The sequence below is a fragment of the Lichenostomus cassidix genome, chromosome 18 (genome assembly GCF_008360975.1).
Source record: "Lichenostomus cassidix isolate B80296 chromosome 18, HeHo_3.0, whole genome shotgun sequence".
In the NCBI taxonomy this organism is placed as follows: domain Eukaryota; kingdom Metazoa; phylum Chordata; class Aves; order Passeriformes; family Meliphagidae; genus Lichenostomus; species Lichenostomus cassidix.
In genome coordinates, this window is record NC_139498.1 from 1816975 (window position 1) to 1836494 (window position 19520).

Below are 19520 nucleotides of genomic sequence, written 5' to 3' on the forward strand. Positions count from 1 at the left end.
GCTGAGCTGCTGGGGGATCTGTGACTCCTGCAAAGCTGGAGGGTTGATCTGTGGGTTTGTGTCGTTTTAACAAAAAGAGGCAGGGTTGACTGGCATTTCTGGCACTTGGTGCTGAGCTCTGGAGTCACCAGTCAGGGCAGAGGGACAAAGGCAGCTCGTTGTTCCCTGCTCTGGGCTGTTCTGCACAGGTTTTCTGATGTCACCTTTGCTGGCAGAGAGCACAGGCACCTTCCAGTACTGTCACCCTGCTCATTCTCTTTCTCTCTTTGTGTCCCCCGTTGCCTCTGACTGTCCCTACATGTGATCTCTGCCCTTTGTCACATCAAGACAGGCACAGCCTGGCTGCTGCTGTCCCCTCTGCCTGCTGCAGGTGACCTCAGGAGGCATTTGGCCCCAAAATGTGCTGGGATTCAAATGAAATATCTATCCAAGCACAGCTCTGAATGAAGGGTTTCTGCTCCCAGTCCTCTGAGGAGGGATGAGAACTTCCTGGATCAGCTTTGGCTTCCTTGGAGCCCCAAACCCGTGGTGTGACTCTGGATTTCTGCCCCAAATCTGGGTGCCAGCCCAGCCTGCAGGCAGGGGAGGCACCCAGGACACCCTGCAGCTCCCACCCCACTGTGGGGAGCAATCCCAGCCCTGTGGAGCCACAGGAACAACCCTGGGAGCTGTGATGCCACCACAGCACCACGGTGGCACCAAGTCCCTCAGTCACCACACCAGCTGTGACATTTGCCAGCTCTCCACGCTGATTGCTCAACATCTGATGGGAAAAAGCACAACCTTTCCCCCTGCAGCCCCTGTCACAAGGTTGTTTAATAGGGTTTGGGCATCAGCTCAAATCACACCAGAGCATCCAAGCCAACTCCTGAAGAATTAGGGAGATTACAGAGGAACTCATGGCTCACTCTGAGGTGCAGCTTTTCCCAGCACAGAGCAGGGCAGAGCCTCCTCCTGCCACCATCCTTCCCCTCCTGGCATGGGGCTCAGGCTGAGGGAGCACAGGACATTCAGTTTGGCCCCAAGTCCAGCGCAGGATGCCCAGGGCTGGGTGGGGAATCCTTCCCTGTGCGTAAATGACAGGCAGAGCTGGGCCTGGAGGCACAGAATGGCATCAGAAAAGCAAATAAGCAGCTCGAGATCGTGATAGCAGGGGGAAAGGAAGCTGTGGCGTTTACTTGCTGAGGATAATTTCCCCTCTGATGACGGGTTTTTCGAGTGGCAGGGGTGTTTTAGCGGGTGGGCCTTGGAGGCCTGCTCCAAGTAATCAGCCTGAAACAATCTCAGGAAGTTGGAGGCTCAGCTTTGAGCTTGGTTTGGTTGTACTCATCGGTTCAGTTTTAGTTTGGAGGGGAATTCTGAGAGGTGCCAGCTGACTCCATTTGTGCTCCTCCTTCCCAGGGACCTCTCCCTGTGCCCTGGACAGGATCTCCTGGCCTTCCTGAGCAGGGAAAAGCAGGCAAAGGGGGAAAAAAAGATGCTGTGATGGCTCTGGAAGACTTCAATCCTCTCCCAAAAAATTGGGACTGCTCCCCACCACCCCCAGCATCTCCAGGACCATCCCTGGTGCACCTGCAGGTGGAGAAATTCAATCACTGTTGGTCTGAAGAATCCAAAACCCACCCAGTCCCAGCTCAGGGAGAGTCTCCTCCACTGCCATGGGGATGGAAGTTCCCAGTGGATGTAAAAAACCCCAGCTTGCTTGTTTTCTGCTGTGGTTTTCCTTCCACAATGGCCAGTGATCTAACTCGCTGTTTTTAGCACAGTTTATTTGCTTTCCAGGAGAGAAAATAAACTCTGATATTGTCATTTATGCTGTGGCCACAGACTCCAGGCGGATTGGGAGGTTCTGGTACAAAGTGATAGAAAACACTGAGGACATTTGATCTCAGCTAATCTACTGGAAGAAAAAGTGTGAGAAAGAGAGGAGAACAGTCATTTGCGTGGTGTTAGCAGAAATCAGATGCTTTCAGGTTTATAAAGGCAGTTTTCACTGGAGTGGATGCCCTGCTAGGTAACAAATGGCAGTGCTAATTACAGTGACAATAACTGCAGAGGTGCAGCAGGAACAGGGCAGTGCAGGGAAACCTCGCAGGGCTCAGCAGAGCTGCCTGGGTCACTGCTGGGTGCTGCTGTAGGGAGCACATTCCCTCTGCAACCACAAATCCCACACCATCTCCCTGCCAGGCACCACCAAACCTCACCTGGCAGAGTGCAACTGCCCAGTTCTGCCCCCTTAGGTGCCCCAGCTGGGAATACAAACAGCTCAGGGGCAGAAATGCAGAAAAGGCAGCTGATTTGCAACCGTTTTGCTCAGAAAAGACAAAAACTTTCCAGCTCTTGCTGTTGCAGCTGAGCTCTTGTTCTTTCTTGCCACTCCCTTTCCCATTGGAAGCTTTCCACGTCTCTGCCCGTGGTGGCACATTTAGGGCTCTGATTTATCCCTGCCCTGGTGCAGTTGGAGAAAAAGGGCCAAACCCTTTGCCCTGAGCCTGCTGGGCTCTGAGGTGGGAGCTGGAAGTTTGTGGGAGCACCACGAGGGCTTGGGGGCAAGCAGGTGACTTGGATGGCTGAACAATCCCAATTTTCATCACATTTTCTCCTGAAAGAGAAGAAGAATTGGGATTGGAAAAGATGAGAAGTGTCCAAGTGGAAGTGTCCAAGGCCAGGCTGGACAGGGCTTGGAGAAACCTGGGATAGTGGAAGTTGTCCCTGACCATGGCAGGGGTGGAACCAGATGAGCTTAAGGTCCCTTCCAACACAGATTCTGGGGTTTTATGGCTCTGATCCTATGACTGCCCCCAGCAGGGAACCATTAAAAACCTGATGGACACCACTGCCTTGAGAGCCTCCTGCCCACAGACAAGATCCAGAACCAGGAGAGTCTTCAAACCAGAGAAACACCAAGATTTTCTAACCCTGTTCTGTTCAGCTGAGCAGAAATCCATCCTGATTTTGGAAAACCTGGCACTGAACAGCTGGAGCCCTTAGGGAGGGAATGAAAGTGCAATCCCACACTTTTGTGTGTGTAAACTGCTGGCTCTTAACCCTTTTTTCCTTCCAGGAATTGTCAAGGTCCCCATGGCAGCTCCATGAGCATGTTCTCACCACTCTGGCGAGTTTTATTAACCATTGACTCCTTTTCCCTTGGGACACCCAAAGAATGGGAGCTGTGGGAGATCATCAGATAACTTGGAGATTAATAGGAAAATATTACCTTTAGGAATATGTCATTGCTTGGTCACTTTGATCACTCACACTAATTCCTCCTCACTCACCTGAAAATTCCTCCTCATTAATATGAAAATATCTCCTCCACTGCTGTCTTTGAGCACAAAGTGCCCCAGCTGACTGATGGAAAAATATGAAATATTGGAATATAAGACAATGCCAGATGTCCTTTATATTTATTGAATTTCTTTAAGATTATCCCAAATCCTGGATTGTGAAAACTGAATGGTGCTGGAACTATCTGCTTGGAGAAAATAAGGAATGTTATTGTATAGCTGTATATTAAATATCAGATGAACATTTCCTAACCATTTGAAGGCCTTTGACCTGCACTGAGAGCCCAGAGCTCACTTTTTACCAAAATCACATTTTACTGGGTCTGAAAGTTTAGCTGGGAGCTCAGGATGCTTTAAATTAGGCTTCTTAACTCGGTGAGAATGGAGCCTCATGGAATACAGCGTTGGAAAGGAGTTTTCCTTGGCAGAATTTGTGGGCTGCTGTTGGATTGGGAGTTAGATACAACTCCTGCTAGCAGCGGATTGCTGTTTGGAATTCAGTATTTCAAGATTTCTTCACCTTGCTCCCCACATCCCCCTCCTGCAGCAGCGAGAACCGAAAAGATATTTATTTTTTCCCAAATTACAGTCACTGGCTGGTGATTTGCCTTTAGGATAAGCCTTACTGTGGCAGCCCTGAAATCTTAAGTGAAGATTTTTGGACACAAAAATATATGGTTAAGAAAACCAATGTGGATGGGGTGTGAGTTCCACTCTTCTCAGGTACCTAAAGCCTAAATTCAATTTCCTCTGTCGTATTTCATCCCCCCTATGGACAATCCCATTTTTATCCAACAGAGCTGCACATCTGCAGATCCCATTTGCTTGCAAATCCATTTATTTGCTCTCTCAAGTCTTATCAAACATGCAACCTTCTCTCCACGGAATTTTCATTCCACCACCATGGGTTCATTTTCCCTTGGAGATCCCAGCCTTAGACCTATAAAGATCCAGTTAAAGCCTAAACCCCAGGAGGGTGCTGGGAATGGGGAAACCACCTTTTCCTGAGGAATTTTTTCCAGTTGACTTCATGGCTAGGGAAGAAAGGCAAACTCATGCCAGTTTACATGCATGGAAATGGTGAGGCCAAAAAAATAAAGCAAAAAAAAAAAAAGCCCAATGTGTTATTTATGGCATTTCTTCTCATCTTGTGGAAAGCTTTGATTCCCCCAGCCCGTGTTTTCTTTGCAAGCACAATACAATTAAGCCATTTTCAGCTGGCAATAAAATCCTTGAGAACCAAAGCAGATTTGGCCACTTGAAGAGATGAGGACTAATGCAATCTGATAATTAGGTCCTTTCAGCGCCAAGGCAAAAAAAGCAATTTAATAACGTCTCCCATGGAGTGAGACAGGGGTTGAAGCCTCTGCTCCAGCTGCCAAGGCCCAGGACTGCAACACAACTCCCAAATTCCCTCCCAGGGGCATCTGCAGGCTGAGGGACAGGGTGGCTGTGGTGACAACAGGCCTGGGACAGGAAAAAGAGAGAAAAAATCCTGAATGTTCTTCCTTCCCAGAGCCCTTTTGGTACCATTTGATAGCATTTCTTCTGCACACAGAGGGTCTTGCCTTGGAAATTCTTCAGCCCACGACCATTTCACGTGGCCCTTCTAATATTTCAGCGAGAGATTTCTGACTGCATCAGATTAGAAAACCATTCGCAGAGGGAAGGGAAACAAACCCCTCGCTCGGCGTTGAGGGTTAAGTTTTCAGCTGTCTCACCCTCTTTGTCCTGGCTTGTTGCAACAGGAAAGGGTTTTTTAGAAGCTTTTCTTGTAACTTCAGCTTCCCTGTTTGGAGGTTTGGAAGGGCTCCTCTTGCTGGAGTCCACACAGGCGCCTCTGAGATGGTTTTCATTATCTGTGCAGTGGGTTCAGAATCGATATTTCATTCTGAGGAGAGCTTTCTGGGCACAGCTGCCCCGACTTTGAGCAAGCTGTGAAATGATGGTGATGGATCTGCTCTACTCTGCCTTGGTGTGAAATGCTGAATGGCTGAGTAAGCCTTACTCATACGGGCAGATAAATCTGTAGTAGGGCTGTAGTTTTTACCCGTCGTTTTGCGTGAGTAAAGGCTGAGTAAGAGTCTCCAAAGCCGGGCTGCAGCCTTGGAGATATTGCACAGGGAATTGCTGCACCCACCCCGCAGCAGAGCATCTCTTAGCAGGAGTGGATCACAGCTCTTTATTTCACTGACACACAGATGGGCAAATACTTCTTCAAGGTGGCTCAAATTGTTGCTTTTAGCAGTTCATAGGAAATACACAAACAGAGAAATGGGGGATATTTTTTTTCTCTGATTTAGGTACACGAACTGTGCCTGTGTCTTTCAGATCCCGTGGATTTAATTATCTTTATCTCCCTAAACGGATAAACTAATTGCAGCCATTCCCCTCATAGATTTTGCCTCCCAGATCCATCATTCATAACTTTCAGGCTCCTCTTCCCCTTCCAAACGAACAGAACCACCCAAAGAACGACTCGCAAGCAGCGCGATTGCCCAACTTGCCCGATTGCTCAACAAACAGAAGCACTTGTCTCTCCTTCCCCCTCCCCAGCTGTAAATTCTGCACCTCCCGCAGCACCAGCCGGGCACTTGTGAGGCAGCTGCCCTCAAGCCTCGTGTTTGTTGCTGCAACAATGCGGCACTTCCTCGCTGGGGAACTCGGCAAAGTTCTGCCGGGCAGGGCAGCTGGTGGGACGGAGCAGCAGCGGCGTGGGGAGGATGTTTTTGGAGCCTCTGAGCCACGAGAAGGAGTTTGGGCAAAGCGTTTCCACCGAGGGTTTAAAGACAGCTCTTGGCAGAGTTGGCAACTTGGGGAACAAATGAGGAGGAGGAGGAGGAGAGTTTCAGCAATGAGCAGTGACTGCAGGCGCGGGCAGTGCTGTGGGAAGCACGGAATCACGTTTACAGCCCGCTCTGGACACTTTAAGGAGCTCTCTGGAGGGTGACCCGCTCGGAGCAGGCTGTCCCTCTGCAGCTCCAGGCTGACCCACCGTGATTCCCGCTGCCTTTCCCAGGAGCTGCCCAGCGCTCATTTTTGGGGGTTGCAGGGGCTGCTGCCGCAGTTTTGGGTGCAGCTCAAGGTGTTTGTGCCAATCTCTAAAGCCTGCTGTGCTCTGCCCCCCTGCACTCAGCAGCTCCTTATTTTTCCAGCACACCACGGGCTCCCCCGTGGATTTCAGCTGCTGGCATTTGGGAACTCAGCTCCCCGAGGGCACGGAGAGTGTCCTGCCGCAGACACCTGCCCTGGAGCCCGACAGCCCTGCACTGTCCATCAGAGCCGGGGCTTGGCAAACTTCAGGCTGTGCTTACAAGGCTGGTTTTGCTCCTGCAAGGCTCCCAGCCAGGCGTTTCATCCTCATTTGCTTTGTCTTAGGCCACGTCCACCGTAGGGAGGACAAGCTGTTAAAAGCCATTTGGATTTCTGCATATTTCAAGCCTGGCCAGCCTGCCCGAGCTGCCACAGGTGACTCAGGGAACAAAGCCGTGGATCCCACGCACTGCAGCCAGGCTCGTTCTTCTCTTGCTCCCAGCCTTGCTCCGAAAGATCTTAGCCCAGGAATCAAAGCTCTTGTTCTGGAAGAGATCTTTCACTCGAGTTAAAGAGAGGGATTTTCGGTTTAGGAGAGATGCTGTGTTGTGGCTTCCCGTGCCGGCTGGGCTCGGGGGTTTGGGATGGCATACCCTGCATCCTGCATTCCCTTCACTAAAATAAAGGACAAAAGGAACGAAACGATTCTGCCTCCGGTATTTTTTCGCACTGCCCGGCGTCTCGGACATCAGCCCGGGACAGGGGAACGGCAGCGAGCGGGCGCGCAGCTCCCGCACGGGACCATCCCAAATTGCCCGGCAAGTCCCGCAAAAGCCTTTGCCGCAGCCGCGGGAGGCTGAGGGGATGCCCCGGCAGGTGCTGGGTGCCCGCGGGAGCAACAGGAGCGTCCCGGGGCTGGGGAACCAAACCTCCCCGCAGAACCCATGGAGCGCGGCTGTCCCCGCTCTGCGCCGCGGCTTCTCCCGGGAGTCTCCGCACCGGGAACCCGCGGGCCTGGCGCCTTCTCCTGGCCCAGCTGCACCGGGGAACCCGCCGCCTTCTCCCGGGACGCTTTACACCGGGGACCCGGCGTCTCCTCCGGGAGACCCTCCGCTCCGGGGACCGGGAACCCAGCGGCTTCTCCCGAGCCGCTCCCGGCAGCGCGAAGCTCGGCTCGGTGCGCCCCTCCGGAGCATCCCCGCTCCTTTCCCAGCCCCTCTAGAGCATCCCCGCTCCGTCCTCCCCTCCGGAGCATCCCCGCTTCTTTCCCGGTCCCTCCAGAACATCCCCGCTCCGTTTTGTTCGCCCCTCCGGAGCATCCCTGCTTCTTTCCCGGTCCCTCCAGAGCATCTCCGCTCTCCCCTCCGGAGCATCCCGGCTCCGTTCCCGGTCTCTCCGGAGCATCCCCGCTCCGTCCTGCTCTCCCCTCCGGAGCATCCCCGCTCCGCTCCAGCCCCGCCGCTCCCGGTCCCTCTCCCGGTCCCACCGCGGCCCCGCCCCCTGACCACGCCCCGCTCCGCCATTGGCCGGTTCCGCGGGCGGGGGCGTGTCCGGCGGGGCCGTATTAACGTGCCATGGCCGCCCGCAAAAAGGGGCCGCGGGCGGGCGGGAGCGCAGTGCGAGCGGAGCGGGCGGCGGGCACCGCGCACCGGCCTCGGCCACGGATCTTACCCCCTTCTCCGCACCGGCACCTCCCTCGCGGCCGCCGCAGGTAAGGATCGCCTCCTTCCTCCGCCTGCTTCCCCGTTCCGCGAGGAGCGGAGGCGATGCGCTGTCGCGACACCCCCGCGATAGAGCCGCGCTTCGTGCCGCTGCCCCCGGCTCGGAGAGGGGGAACTCCTGCCTTTCTCACGGAGCTATTCTCAGCGCCTAAAATAACTCGATAGGTATGGCTGGAGCGCCCGAGCATCTGCTTCCAGCATCTGTTTATGCTCATAACTTTCCATGCACCAGCTGCTCCCCCTTTCCACCCCCCGGGATATTTTATCCTGGGGAAGGGCTGGAAGTTCGCATGACAACTCCGCGTCGCACAGAGCGCACCGCACCGCTCCATCCCTTTGCTTTCTTGTCGCCTGTTGTCCCCTGCACGAGAGAGAAGGCAGAAGCAGCGACTCTCGGCGTTCGGACGCGTGGGTTTGAGCGCCCGGGATGGTTTGGAGGGGTGTGGAATGAACCTGTAGCTCCATTCATCGGCACGGTGGAAACGGGAGGGTTTTTGTTTTTTTTTTTATTTTTGCTCATCCTGCCGAAAAAAATGGGAAGCGGGGAAAAAACCGCATCTGGGAAGGCAGTGAAGAGCTATATTGTTTCAGCTTAGCTCGTGACAGTGAAAGGAAAAAATACTGATAAGCGAGGGCAGATGGATTTGGGGGGTCAGTGAGCGGGCGGGGGCCGCTGGGGACCCGCAGGTGTCGCCGGTGACCCGCAGGTGCCACTGGCCGGGGCTGGCCGGACCCGCAGCTCTGTCCCCGGCGCTCCCCGCCCCGCAGGCTGCCCGCACTTGTCTCCCTGTCTCAGCCTTACCTCTACACTTGTTTGCTTTTCCATCCTCGCAGCCGGCGCACCGCGTACACCCCCTGGTGATGGCTGTTCGCTCGTAGTTATTTTGTCATCAGCCACAAATACCCCGAGCCCGTCTCCTTGGCAGGACAGCAGATGCGAGCGCCACTTGTCCTTCCCTTTCTCCTATTTCTTCGCACCCATTTCCCCGCATCATGTGCTCTTTTTTTTTTAATGTTTTTCCCCCCCGCTGCCTGTCCCTGAAGGTCAGATCCTTCTCCTGAAGGCAGCTCGCCACTCCGTGTAACTTGAGTCGTGCCCGGAGCAGCGGAGGAGCCCTGGGGAACGACTTTTAAGGAGAAAGGTTACAGGGGTGGCCGTGCCCGGCAGCGAGGGAGCAGGAATGTGGGAACAGGCTTGGCCGGGGCGAGAGCTGCTTTGTTCTGCTTTCCGAGGGCAGCAGGGAAGGCTCTTGGCTGAGGCGGTGCTGGTGCTCTCTTGGCAACATGTGCCCGGCTCGCTGCGCAGGGCTCGGTGGCGTCAGCCGGGGAATAACAGCTCCTCGCTGCTCCTCTCCACGCCTCCCCTGCTCCTTCTGCGCTCCAGAGTTATCCCTCAGTCTTTAACCTTCTGCACGGATTGCTTCCCTGCTGTGCCTCGCGATGGAACGTCTGCAGGGGATGCTGAGGGTTTGGGCTCCTCGTCGTGGCATTTCCCCCAGTGCTGGCTCAGAAACGCTGCAGATGCAGCACAGCCCTGTTCTCCAAGCATGCCCTCTCAGCAGGGCAAACCATCCCATTATCCCATTATCCCGTTATCCCATCCATCCCATGTCCGTGCCAGAGCTGGTAATTCCAAGCTGCCTTGCTTGTATTCCCTTCCGGGAGGAAAGGTAACCTGGATTAATAATCATAACACCACACCTGGTGATGACTGAATTTACAGCTCTGCGTGTGCCTGGCTGCACTGTACTGGGCCCAGTTAGACACACACTGGGCTGGCTTGGCTCCTTTTGTCCAGTGAGGGTTGCAGGGATGATCTCAACCCAGCCTGGGATTTTTGGTGCCACCAGCAGCTGATGCTGGGCTGAGGTGGGGGACAGTTCCGCCTTTGAGCAGCAAGTGGATAAGCAAAGTAAGAAGTAGCATTAGGTTCTCCTGCTGGTTTGTTCCTGGGAATTTTGGGGAAAAAATCCCGGGAACTTCCATGGAAGTGGTTGTGAAGGTCAGGGTGAACATGGAGCAGGTGGTGGGGCAGCCAGTGGATGCACTGGGCATTTCACAGGACCTGCTGGTCTTTTTTCCATCCCATCCTGCTTCCCACTCCAAGCACTCACAGGAAAAGAGGCAGTTTGTGCTGGAAAAGGAATGAGAGAGCTCTGTGCTCAGGTTTTGGGGTCCTTAGAGCCAAAGGGGTGCAGCTCCCACAGCACAGCACCAGCAAGGAGGGATCTGGGTGAGAAACAGGAGGTAAGAGGTGCTCCGTCCTTCAGGGGAGGAATATGACAAATTCGGGTCCCAAACTTCTAAATGCAGCCACAGGAAGCTGGCATTAGGATTTCAGGGATTTGTGGAATTCAAACAAATGTCCTAAGGTCGAGACTTCTGTGGGAGAAGCTGCATATTCAGACACTTAAAACTTTACAGCTTATCTTTCACTCCACCGCAAGTTTTCCGCTAAAATCCAGGATACAATGCAGAGGAAAAACTCCAGAATAAACTCTTTCCTAGGCTGTGTTTCCACCAGCTTGGAACAAAACAGGCTTTGACTGTGGAAGTCAAACATGACTCTGATTATAGGATGTGGTTTATAAAAGTGATCGATTTGCAGTCCAGTGCAATGGCTTTTCAAGAAGTTTTTTTTTTAATGTGGGATGTATTAACAGTAATTTCACTTCCCCACTGTGTTCAGGCTTCTAATAAAAGAGGGCTTTGGCCAAAACAAATCATTTAAGTGAGCGCTAAAAGAATTCTTTTGTATTTTTGAGCACAGTATCCTGATGGGAATGAGAAACCCTCTGAATAAAAAGGTGAAAGGGGGGAAAATTGGATCCTTACACAGGATAGGCATGATAATTGTAAAAATAAGTGCCCAGAAGAAGTTTGAGGGCAAATCCAGCAGAAGTGTTCAGTGCTGAGAGCTGCACTCCAACGGGCATTACAGAACCCACCAAAAGCTGCCAAAATGTCTTGTCTGAGCTGAAGTCACAGATGAGTAATCTTGGCAAGGAGGCATCGAGACACATTCTTGCACAACAAACAGGAGCGAGGAGAAAAGAGGAGGTGAAAGCAAAGCCTGAGGAGATCCTGGAGGGAAAAGCAGCCTGCTGGTGTTGCTGTTTGTCACCTGCTCTTTTCCTAACAAGTGTTTGCCGAGCTCAAGCCTTTGTGCTGTGGTTGAAGGATGTGGGAGGGCTGAGGAGTTGATAAAATCAAAGTTTTTGGAGCATCTCAGCAGGGCTTCAGGGGCTGCTGCTGTTGGGAAAGGAGATAACATCTCCAGCTGTTGTCAGATTCCAGGCAGGGGAAGAGCAGAGGTCCTGCTGGGCAGGGACTGTGCAGTTTTGCTGGCTTTTGGACAAACTCGGAGGAGTTTTGATAACATTAATTTAGGAAGAGCACCGCGATTTAATCCCCTGCTACTGTAAATGGTTCTGGAGCCTCCTGTGCCGTGCCAAAGTGACAGCAGACATTCCTCTCCACTCGGGCTGAGCTTTTTTCCCTCCGTGGGCCATGTGTGCATGGAGCAGTTGCTTTAATGCATCCCTTCTCCTCTGCAGCATTTCAAGTCCATTTCCTGATATGCAGTACATGACTTCATGGATGACGCACTCGATAAAAGCTAGACCTGGGCCTAAGCCAGACCTCCCTGAAACAAGTTTTTGGTGGCTTCTCCCCTCAGGAAGGAGCTTTTGTAGCCTTTCTGCTGAGTGTTAATTGGTGACGTTTGACACCCATGGGACACTCAGGACTGTCACCTGTTGGAGGTGGGAGCGATGGAGCCTCAGGAGGGGAAGGTACTCAGACTCACTCCTGAAGGTGTTAGGGACACACTCTGCTGGTTCTTTTGCTGGTTGCTTCAGCAGGAGCACATGAGGGGCTTTACAAGGTTTAATTTTTTTGTACAACTTACACCTAATGCAAGTGTAAAAAACCACAGACATCCTGAGGATCTGGGGTTAGAGGAGTTACTGCAGCCCTTATTCCTGCCATTTGCTGAGGAAACACAATTCCATCTTTTAGCTTAATTAAATAAATGTTGCACACTATAATTTAAAGGAATCACAGCTATTTGCACTTTCCAAGTTTGTTCCCTTTCTCTGCCTTCCCTTTTGCACACTCCCTGCTTTGTCATGGGTCAGACAATCCACAAGACACATTGTAACTCACTACAAACCACTTCAGCATTTATGTTTGAACAGAAGGATGTTGAAGGGAGTTATTTGTTTCAAAATAAAGCAGAAAGCCCTGTTGTAAACAGCAGAAATCCTTTGCATATTCACCTTTAAAGTGAATATTGCTCAGATTTGTGTGACACAATGTTTCCAGAGCTTTCCCTCGGGAACAGCGATCCCCTCATTGCAGTGTGACCCCTGTCCTTGCACAACTGAAAATGCCATTAAGAAAAAGGAAACTTCCTGCAGCTCCACAGGTGTCATTTTCCTAGATTTCTTGTCCTTTTCCTCCAGGACCTAACGTGCCATTTCTCTTTCTCTTGCAGACCATGCCCTCTCTATGACGGTCGCTTGCTGAGCTCACTCTGCATGCCACAAGACCGTCCTTGGTTGATCCAAGGGCTTCTGGGGACTCCGGCCTCTGCCCGGTTTTTCCGCGTGTGTGTGTTCCTGTAGAACTTTCAAAACTGTTTCTCCAAAGGGTTTTGCAGAAACTCAGACTGTTTTCTAAAGCAGAAGCACCTCAGTCCCCGGCAGTAGTGATGGGCAGCGTGCGAACCAACCGCTACAGCATCGTGTCTTCGGAGGAGGACGGCATGAAGCTGTCCACCATGGCCGTGGCCAACGGCTTCGGCAACGGCAAGGGCAAGGTTCACACCCGGCAGCAGTGCCGGAGCCGCTTCGTCAAGAAGGATGGACACTGCAACGTCCAGTTCATCAACGTGGGCGAGAAGGGGCAGCGCTACCTGGCCGACATCTTCACCACGTGCGTGGACATCCGCTGGAGGTGGATGCTCGTGATCTTCTGCCTGACGTTCATCCTCTCCTGGCTTTTTTTTGGCTGTGTGTTTTGGTTGATTGCGCTGTTGCACGGGGATCTGGAGGACCACGAGAACAGGCAGCCGTGCGTGTCTCAGGTGAGCAGCTTCACCGCAGCCTTCCTGTTCTCCATCGAGACGCAGACCACGATCGGCTACGGCTTCAGGTGCGTCACGGACGAGTGTCCCATCGCCGTGTTCATGGTGGTTTTCCAGTCCATAGTGGGCTGCATCATTGATGCCTTCATCATTGGCGCCGTCATGGCAAAGATGGCTAAGCCCAAAAAGAGGAACGAAACTCTGGTCTTCAGCCACAACGCCGTGGTGGCCATGAGGGACGGCAAGCTGTGCCTGATGTGGCGCGTTGGGAACCTGAGGAAAAGCCACTTGGTGGAGGCGCACGTGAGGGCGCAGCTGCTGAAATCCAGGATCACGTCGGAAGGGGAGTACATCCCCCTGGATCAGATCGACATCAACGTGGGCTTCGACAGCGGCATCGACCGCATCTTCCTGGTGTCCCCCATTACAATAGTGCACGAGATAGACGAGGACAGCCCTCTGTACGACCTGAGCAAGCAGGACATGGACAATGCCGACTTTGAGATCGTGGTCATCCTGGAGGGCATGGTGGAGGCCACGGCCATGACCACGCAGTGCCGCAGCTCATACCTGGCCAACGAGATCCTCTGGGGCCACCGCTACGAGCCCGTGCTCTTCGAAGAGAAAAACTACTACAAAGTGGACTACTCGCGGTTCCACAAAACGTACGAAGTGCCCAACACACCCATCTGCAGTGCCAGGGACTTGGCGGAGAAGAAATACATTCTCTCCAACGCCAACTCCTTTTGCTACGAGAACGAGGTGGCCCTGAGCAGCAAGGAGGAGGACGAGATCGACACGGGGGTGCCCGAGAGCATGAGCACGGACACCCACCCCGACATGGACCACCACAACCAGGCGGGAGTGCCGCTGGAGCCGCGGCCGCTGCGGCGGGAGTCGGAAATATGACTCTGCGCCTGTGCCGCGTGGTCGGAAGGCAAAATCCCCGCCGTGTCCATCGGGCAAAGGCTCGCTGACGTGACAAGTTGGCCCAGAACGGTTTGCAGACAACGGTACTGTGGAAGAGAGGCGTGGAGGCGGCAGAGCTGAGGAACCCAGGCTGGTTTTAGGGCTGTCCTCAGAGGAGGGACGACAGGAGATGAACTCTAAACACAAAGCACTAAACATGTCTAAGTATGAACAGAAGGCACATATGTTGTAGAATAAATTATGTATATATTTTTTTACAAAACTTGAACTTGCAGGCAAGCTTTGGTTGGGTTATTATTTTTTTTTTTTTTCAACTTTTTCCAGAATGCTTCTCTCTAGGGAACAAGAATGTTTTTAATGGCATAACAAAGGCAAGAATCTGCCTTATTATTATTATTATAATTATTTTTTAAAAAGCTGCTGCTAACTACATGAACACAAATGGTTATTTTTGTTGCAGTGTAGTTTTTATTTTCTCTTGTGTAATTTAAAAAAAAGAAAAAAAAGTCAGTGTTGAACTTTTTGGGTTGAAAAGCTCACAATCAGTTCAGAAAAGCCAATGTTGCCAGAAAGTTTAAACTCCTTTTGAGGCCAGTAGTTGATAGCTAGAATCAATTTCTCTCTTTCCAATTACATAAGGGGCATTATGTAATATCAGGCCAATCAGTAGCCTCCAGCAAAATTATGATTTTTTTGGGGGGAGAATTTAATTCTCTGTCTAAAGGAAAAATGAGACAAAATATACTTATACATAGGAAAAAGTACTAAGTTCAAACTACCTAAGTGGATACCAAAGAAAATGCACAGTTTTGCACAGTGGAGTTTATTTAAAAAAAAAAAAAAAGGAAAAAAAAAAAGGAACAGGCTGCTTTAAACAAAAAAAAAAAAAAAAGAAATCAAACCTCAGACACTTTTTTGGTTTTGACTTTTTTTTTTTCTTTTCTTTTTAAGACCTTTATTTTGCACCTTATTCAAAAGGCTTAAGACTAGGATCTAAAGTCAGCTGGGCCTCCTCCTCTTTCACGGGGAAATAAATTCCCTCTTTTCTTGTAGGGACAAAGCTCAGCACGGTCTGTGTGTCCTCCCTGGCCTGACTGAGCTCCTCAGCTCCCAGCTGAGCTCTTCTGAAACTGTGCCATGGACAGGCTGTGGAGCTGCTGGCTGATGCCAGAGGCTGCTGGAATTCGGTCATGGATGCAGAGAAATCCCCGGGAAGGAAGAGGTTTTTGAGGAGGAAGGAAGAGGAGGAAAGGGCCTTGGCAGCACAGCACTTGGGAGCGAGGAGGGATGGCAGCACTTTGTGCAAAATGCTTCTCTTCAGCAGGGCAGGGGTGTCAGGAGGGTGGGATTCCATCCCGTGGACAGAGGGGTTCTCTGGGGAGGATGAGGCTGCAAAGGGAGTTCATCCCCTGCCCTCCTCCCCCTGGCAAACCCCACTGGGTGCTCAGCAGGTGACACTTGTCACCAGGCAGATTTGGGTCACCTTCAGCCCATCTCTGGTGGCGTTCTGGCTCCTTCACCCAGAAGGCTTGAAATCCTCTGTGCCTCTAAGCTGGAGGAGCCAGCGAAGCTGTGCTTGGCCTCTGCTCCCAGGGCGCTGGGGATGGCGATCCCGGGTGGCTCCTGCAGGATTGGATCACTGTATGCCATTAAAAAACAGCTTGTTCTAGCTCTGCTCATGGAGAGCTCTGAAGGCCTCTGGCCCCCCAGCCCTGCCTGGAAGAAATGCCTGCAATGAAATGGTTCTGATGAGATGCTTATCGACGGCTGGGTGGGTTGGAAACTGTGGAAATTCCGTGTAAAAGCAGATTTGGCTCCTGGAGAGGGCAGATGATGGAGTGCAAGCGCTGAGGCTGTTGCTGGGGTGGGAGGATGGAAAAGGAAGGGAAGGGTGGACATTTCAACTGGTTTGGGTGCAGTTTCTGGGTCAGCAGTGGTGGAGACAACGGAGTGCTGCTAGTGCTGCTAAGGGTGATGTTCCTGCAAAAGGACAGAAACGAAACCAAAGAGCATTCAGTGACACAGAGGGGGCATGGAAACACCGTGGGGAAGGGAGGCTGAGCTGGAGAAAGGTGCACAGTGCTCCCACTAAATGATACTTGAGATATTTGAGGGAGGGGTGAGAGACAGGGGGATGGAAAATGCAGGATTTGTCTCATTTCTGTAACACTTTAAAAGGTTTCTTTAATCCAGAGAGGAGGGGGAAAAAAAAATCCCCTCCCCTTTAACATTTCTGGTGCAGAGGTTTTGGGTTTGGTTTTTTTGTTTTGTTTTGGGGTTTTTTTTTGCTTTTTTTTTCTCGTTTGTTTGTTTTGTTTTGTTTTTCAAGTCTGTTTTTCAGAAATATTTTTAAAACTGTACATTTTATAAAGTTTATCAAGTATTTTCGTATTTAAAGCCAAATGTAAATAGAAGTCTGTAAAGAAGGACAAGGAGAGGACAACGAAAAGGCCACAAAAAAAAATAAATAAAAGTATCAATTCAGCTCGGCAGTCTCGGCTCGCTAGGACTAGATGCTACCGGTTAGCATGATTTTTAGCAAATTACTTGCAAGCCTTATAGGATTCCTAATGCTCTGAACTTCTCTTTATTTATTTTTTAAAGCATGGACTTTCCATTTGACAACACGTTCTAGTTGCTGGTGGTTTCTGCAGAGCTGGGTGTGTCGAGGGAGGAATGTCCAGGTGTAATCCATTGCTCTCCGCTTGTCCTTTCTGGCACAGCCCTTTGTCTTTACCGAGGGAATCCCAAATTTCAGCTTCACCCTCTGGCTCTGGGAAGCTGCTGGGAAGAGCCCAGGGATGCAAAGCCAATTTTTGCCATTTTTGGGTTTCTCAGCAGCAGCGAATTGGAGGAGTCATTTCAAAAAATGTTATTTTTTTGAGGCAGTGACTGACAGCATTCCTCCAGTTCCCGCTGATCGTGGGCCGAGCTGATGCTGAATTTAAACTTTAAACTTCTCCTGTAAACTCCTTTAAACTGATGGAGACTGCTGACTCCACCAGGCCTTGGTTCAGCCCCTTCATCCAGGACAAACGGGTTCACCCACCTCGCACAGGAGCTCTGATCCTGTCTTTTGCTTAGGGGCTGGGGGGGAATATGTTATTTCTGCCCTTCCCTGAAAATACTTGAACGAGACACATTGTCTACCCCATAATTCTGTGTACAGTGACAGGAGCAGAGCAGGTGGGGATGTTTCCCTCCCTCCGTCTCTTCCCTGCGAGTTGTCCTGGGTTAAGCGGCCAGGGTGGGAATCCTGACTCATTAGCTGGGTTTAATTAGCCTCTCCCAGCCGTGAAACACTTGTGTGTTAGTTGAAACTCTCGGAAAAGACAAAGGGTTCAGATATTTAATTTTGCTCTTAGGTTTTTTTGGTTTTTTTTTTCTCCACGATGGATTACAAGGTAAAAACTGAGAAGTACTGTAATGTCTTTAATTCTGGCTGCTCACCACCATTGTGAAGTAGAAGGTGCTGCATAGCTGCCACCCCCACAGCCCACCAGAAGCTGATTTTGTAAGGACTTTTTTTGGCCTGCAGCTCTTGTAAGACGAACAATCTCGGCATCCGACAGTTGTCCATGACTATTTTCCTGTTTGCAGCCTTTTTGTATCAAAGTCTTCCTAATGTACTGCACAAATTGTGGATTGTACAGATTTTTATATATTATGTCTTATTTTATTATTTCTAAATAAATAATTAAAAAAAAAAAAAGAAAATGTGAGGATGAGCTCGGTGTGTGCAGGCAGTGTGTAAATGAGGGGGGAGATGGGTCTGGAGGGGAATATTGAGCATTGTCTGAAACACTCGAGGAAGAGACAGCTCACTGTGTCCCTCACAAAAAGCAGGAGGAAAGGTGATCCTGGAGTTATTTCCCAGGGGAGAAGTCTGAGGCTGCTTGGACCAGAGGAAAATCTGCCCCAGGTAAATCCTGGATTTTCCTTAAGGTCACACCTGGGACAGCAGAGTTCTGGGTTATTCCTTACCTAAAATGGAAAAAAAGCTCCAAGGCTGCATAAAGCAGGGAAGGGGGAAATGAAAGCACTCAGAGCATCAGCAAGTGCATTGGAAGATTTGGGAAGGGATTAAAAAACTAAGCAGGAAACTCATCTTGAAATCCCTGTGTTTGGTGTCTGCCTGGAACAGCTCCTTACTGAAATGTTCCTCAGCTCAGCTCAGCCCCAGCCAGGCTGCTGTCATCTCCACCCACCCCTGAGCCTGGGGTCTGTGGGACACACGGGCAAGTGCAGCCCTGAGGGGTGAGGAAGAACCAAAAAATCTGAATTTGTCTGGGCTGGGAAGCTCCTTGCCCTGCTCTGTGGCCTCCAGGGCAGCTCTTGAGGCTGCACAGTGGTGACTCAGCTGATCCAACGCTGATCCAACGGGAATGAAAGGAGGGGAACACTGCAAGGCAGGTTTGACCCCTGTGCTGATTCCCCAACCTCTTGATCAGCCCATCATGCCATTAAACCCCCTCGGATGGAGCCCTGACCCCAGCGAGCAGTGCTGCGCTTATAAATGCAAATTTCTGTTTCGAACCGAATGGTTTCTCACAAAGCTCATCATCATGATTACAGGGCTGCGTTCAGAGACACAGATCAGCTGCCACAGCCTGCCTCTGCCGAGCCTCCCTGGTGCTGAAAGGCACTGCGGGGACAGGGCTGGGGACACTGTGCTGCTCTGCCTGGCTCTGTCCCTTCCCTAAATCATCAGCACCCTCTCCTGTCAGTGCCTCTCCCTCCTTTGCTCGGGCTGGGTGGACTCAGCACCAATAAAACAGCTGTTTAAGCTGATTTTGGTGGCCAGCAAGGCAAGAACTGAATTCCTCTCCCTCTCTGCGTCCAGCCAGCCTGCAGGAAACTCCAGATGTGCTGCCTGAATCCAGGCAGGGGAAATAAAATGCCACAAAGTCGTGGAGAGGCAGCAGGACACAGCCAGGGATGCTGCTGGAGGCTCCTGCACAGGAAGGTGTTTTAGGGAGCTGCATGAAGAAACTTCTCTCTCCTTTCCCAGTTCTCTCGACCAAGACAGAAAAGGAAAGCAATGAAAATTATAGAAAGGTCAGGAATATAAAAATGAAATGCAAATAGTGAATATTTTTTTTTCTCCTCCCAAACTTTTCAGTTAAGTACAGCCTGTTATTCAGCACTGAGGTTTTCAGCCTGAGTGTGCAAATTCAGGGTACCACAGAAAATGCAGACTAGAGTTCTGGGTGGGAAGGAGTTACAAACACACCTGTTCCAGCAATTTATACATTATATATTATCCTTTTAAAATACAAATGCTGCCCTCACCTTCCCCTTCCTCACTGGCTTGGATTTCAACTCACGACAGATTTTATTAAAAAAAAAATCTCCCTTGAGACTTCCACAAATGATATCTTCATTAAATTGTGAATGGCAACAATTCAATACTGAACCCCTCTGGCTGGGAAGCTGTGCAGAAGGGGATGATGAGCTGTG

General features: G+C 51.0%; 1 protein-coding gene and 1 long non-coding RNA gene across 3 annotated transcripts; one reads left to right on the forward strand and one right to left on the reverse strand.

The window, feature by feature from the left end:
• Positions 1–1752: 1752 nt before the first annotated feature.
• LOC146429381 (uncharacterized) lies at positions 1753–9440 on the reverse strand. 2 transcript variants are annotated; one of them, XR_014855547.1, is made up of 3 exons: positions 7992–9425; positions 2919–6995; positions 1753–2602 (listed from the first exon to the last, which is right to left on the reverse strand). It is a non-coding gene; the product is annotated as an uncharacterized LOC146429381 (long non-coding RNA). The 2 variants fall into 2 exon arrangements; XR_014855548.1 differs by lacking the exon at positions 2919–6995 and having other exon boundaries at positions 7992–9440.
• Positions 7889–17777, forward strand: KCNJ2 (potassium inwardly rectifying channel subfamily J member 2). The gene is made up of 2 exons (XM_085077381.1): positions 7889–8031; positions 12540–17777. The coding sequence occupies exon 2, from the start codon at positions 12756–12758 to the stop codon at positions 14037–14039; it is 1284 nt and encodes a 427-aa protein (XP_084933507.1). The 5' UTR covers positions 7889–8031; positions 12540–12755; the 3' UTR covers positions 14040–17777.
• The last annotated feature ends 1743 nt before the right edge of the window (positions 17778–19520 follow it).

Coding starts and splice junctions, on each gene's coding strand:
- KCNJ2 (XM_085077381.1), top strand. CDS start 12,756: ATGGGCAGCGTGCGAACCAACCGCTACAGCATCGTGTCTTCGGAGGAG.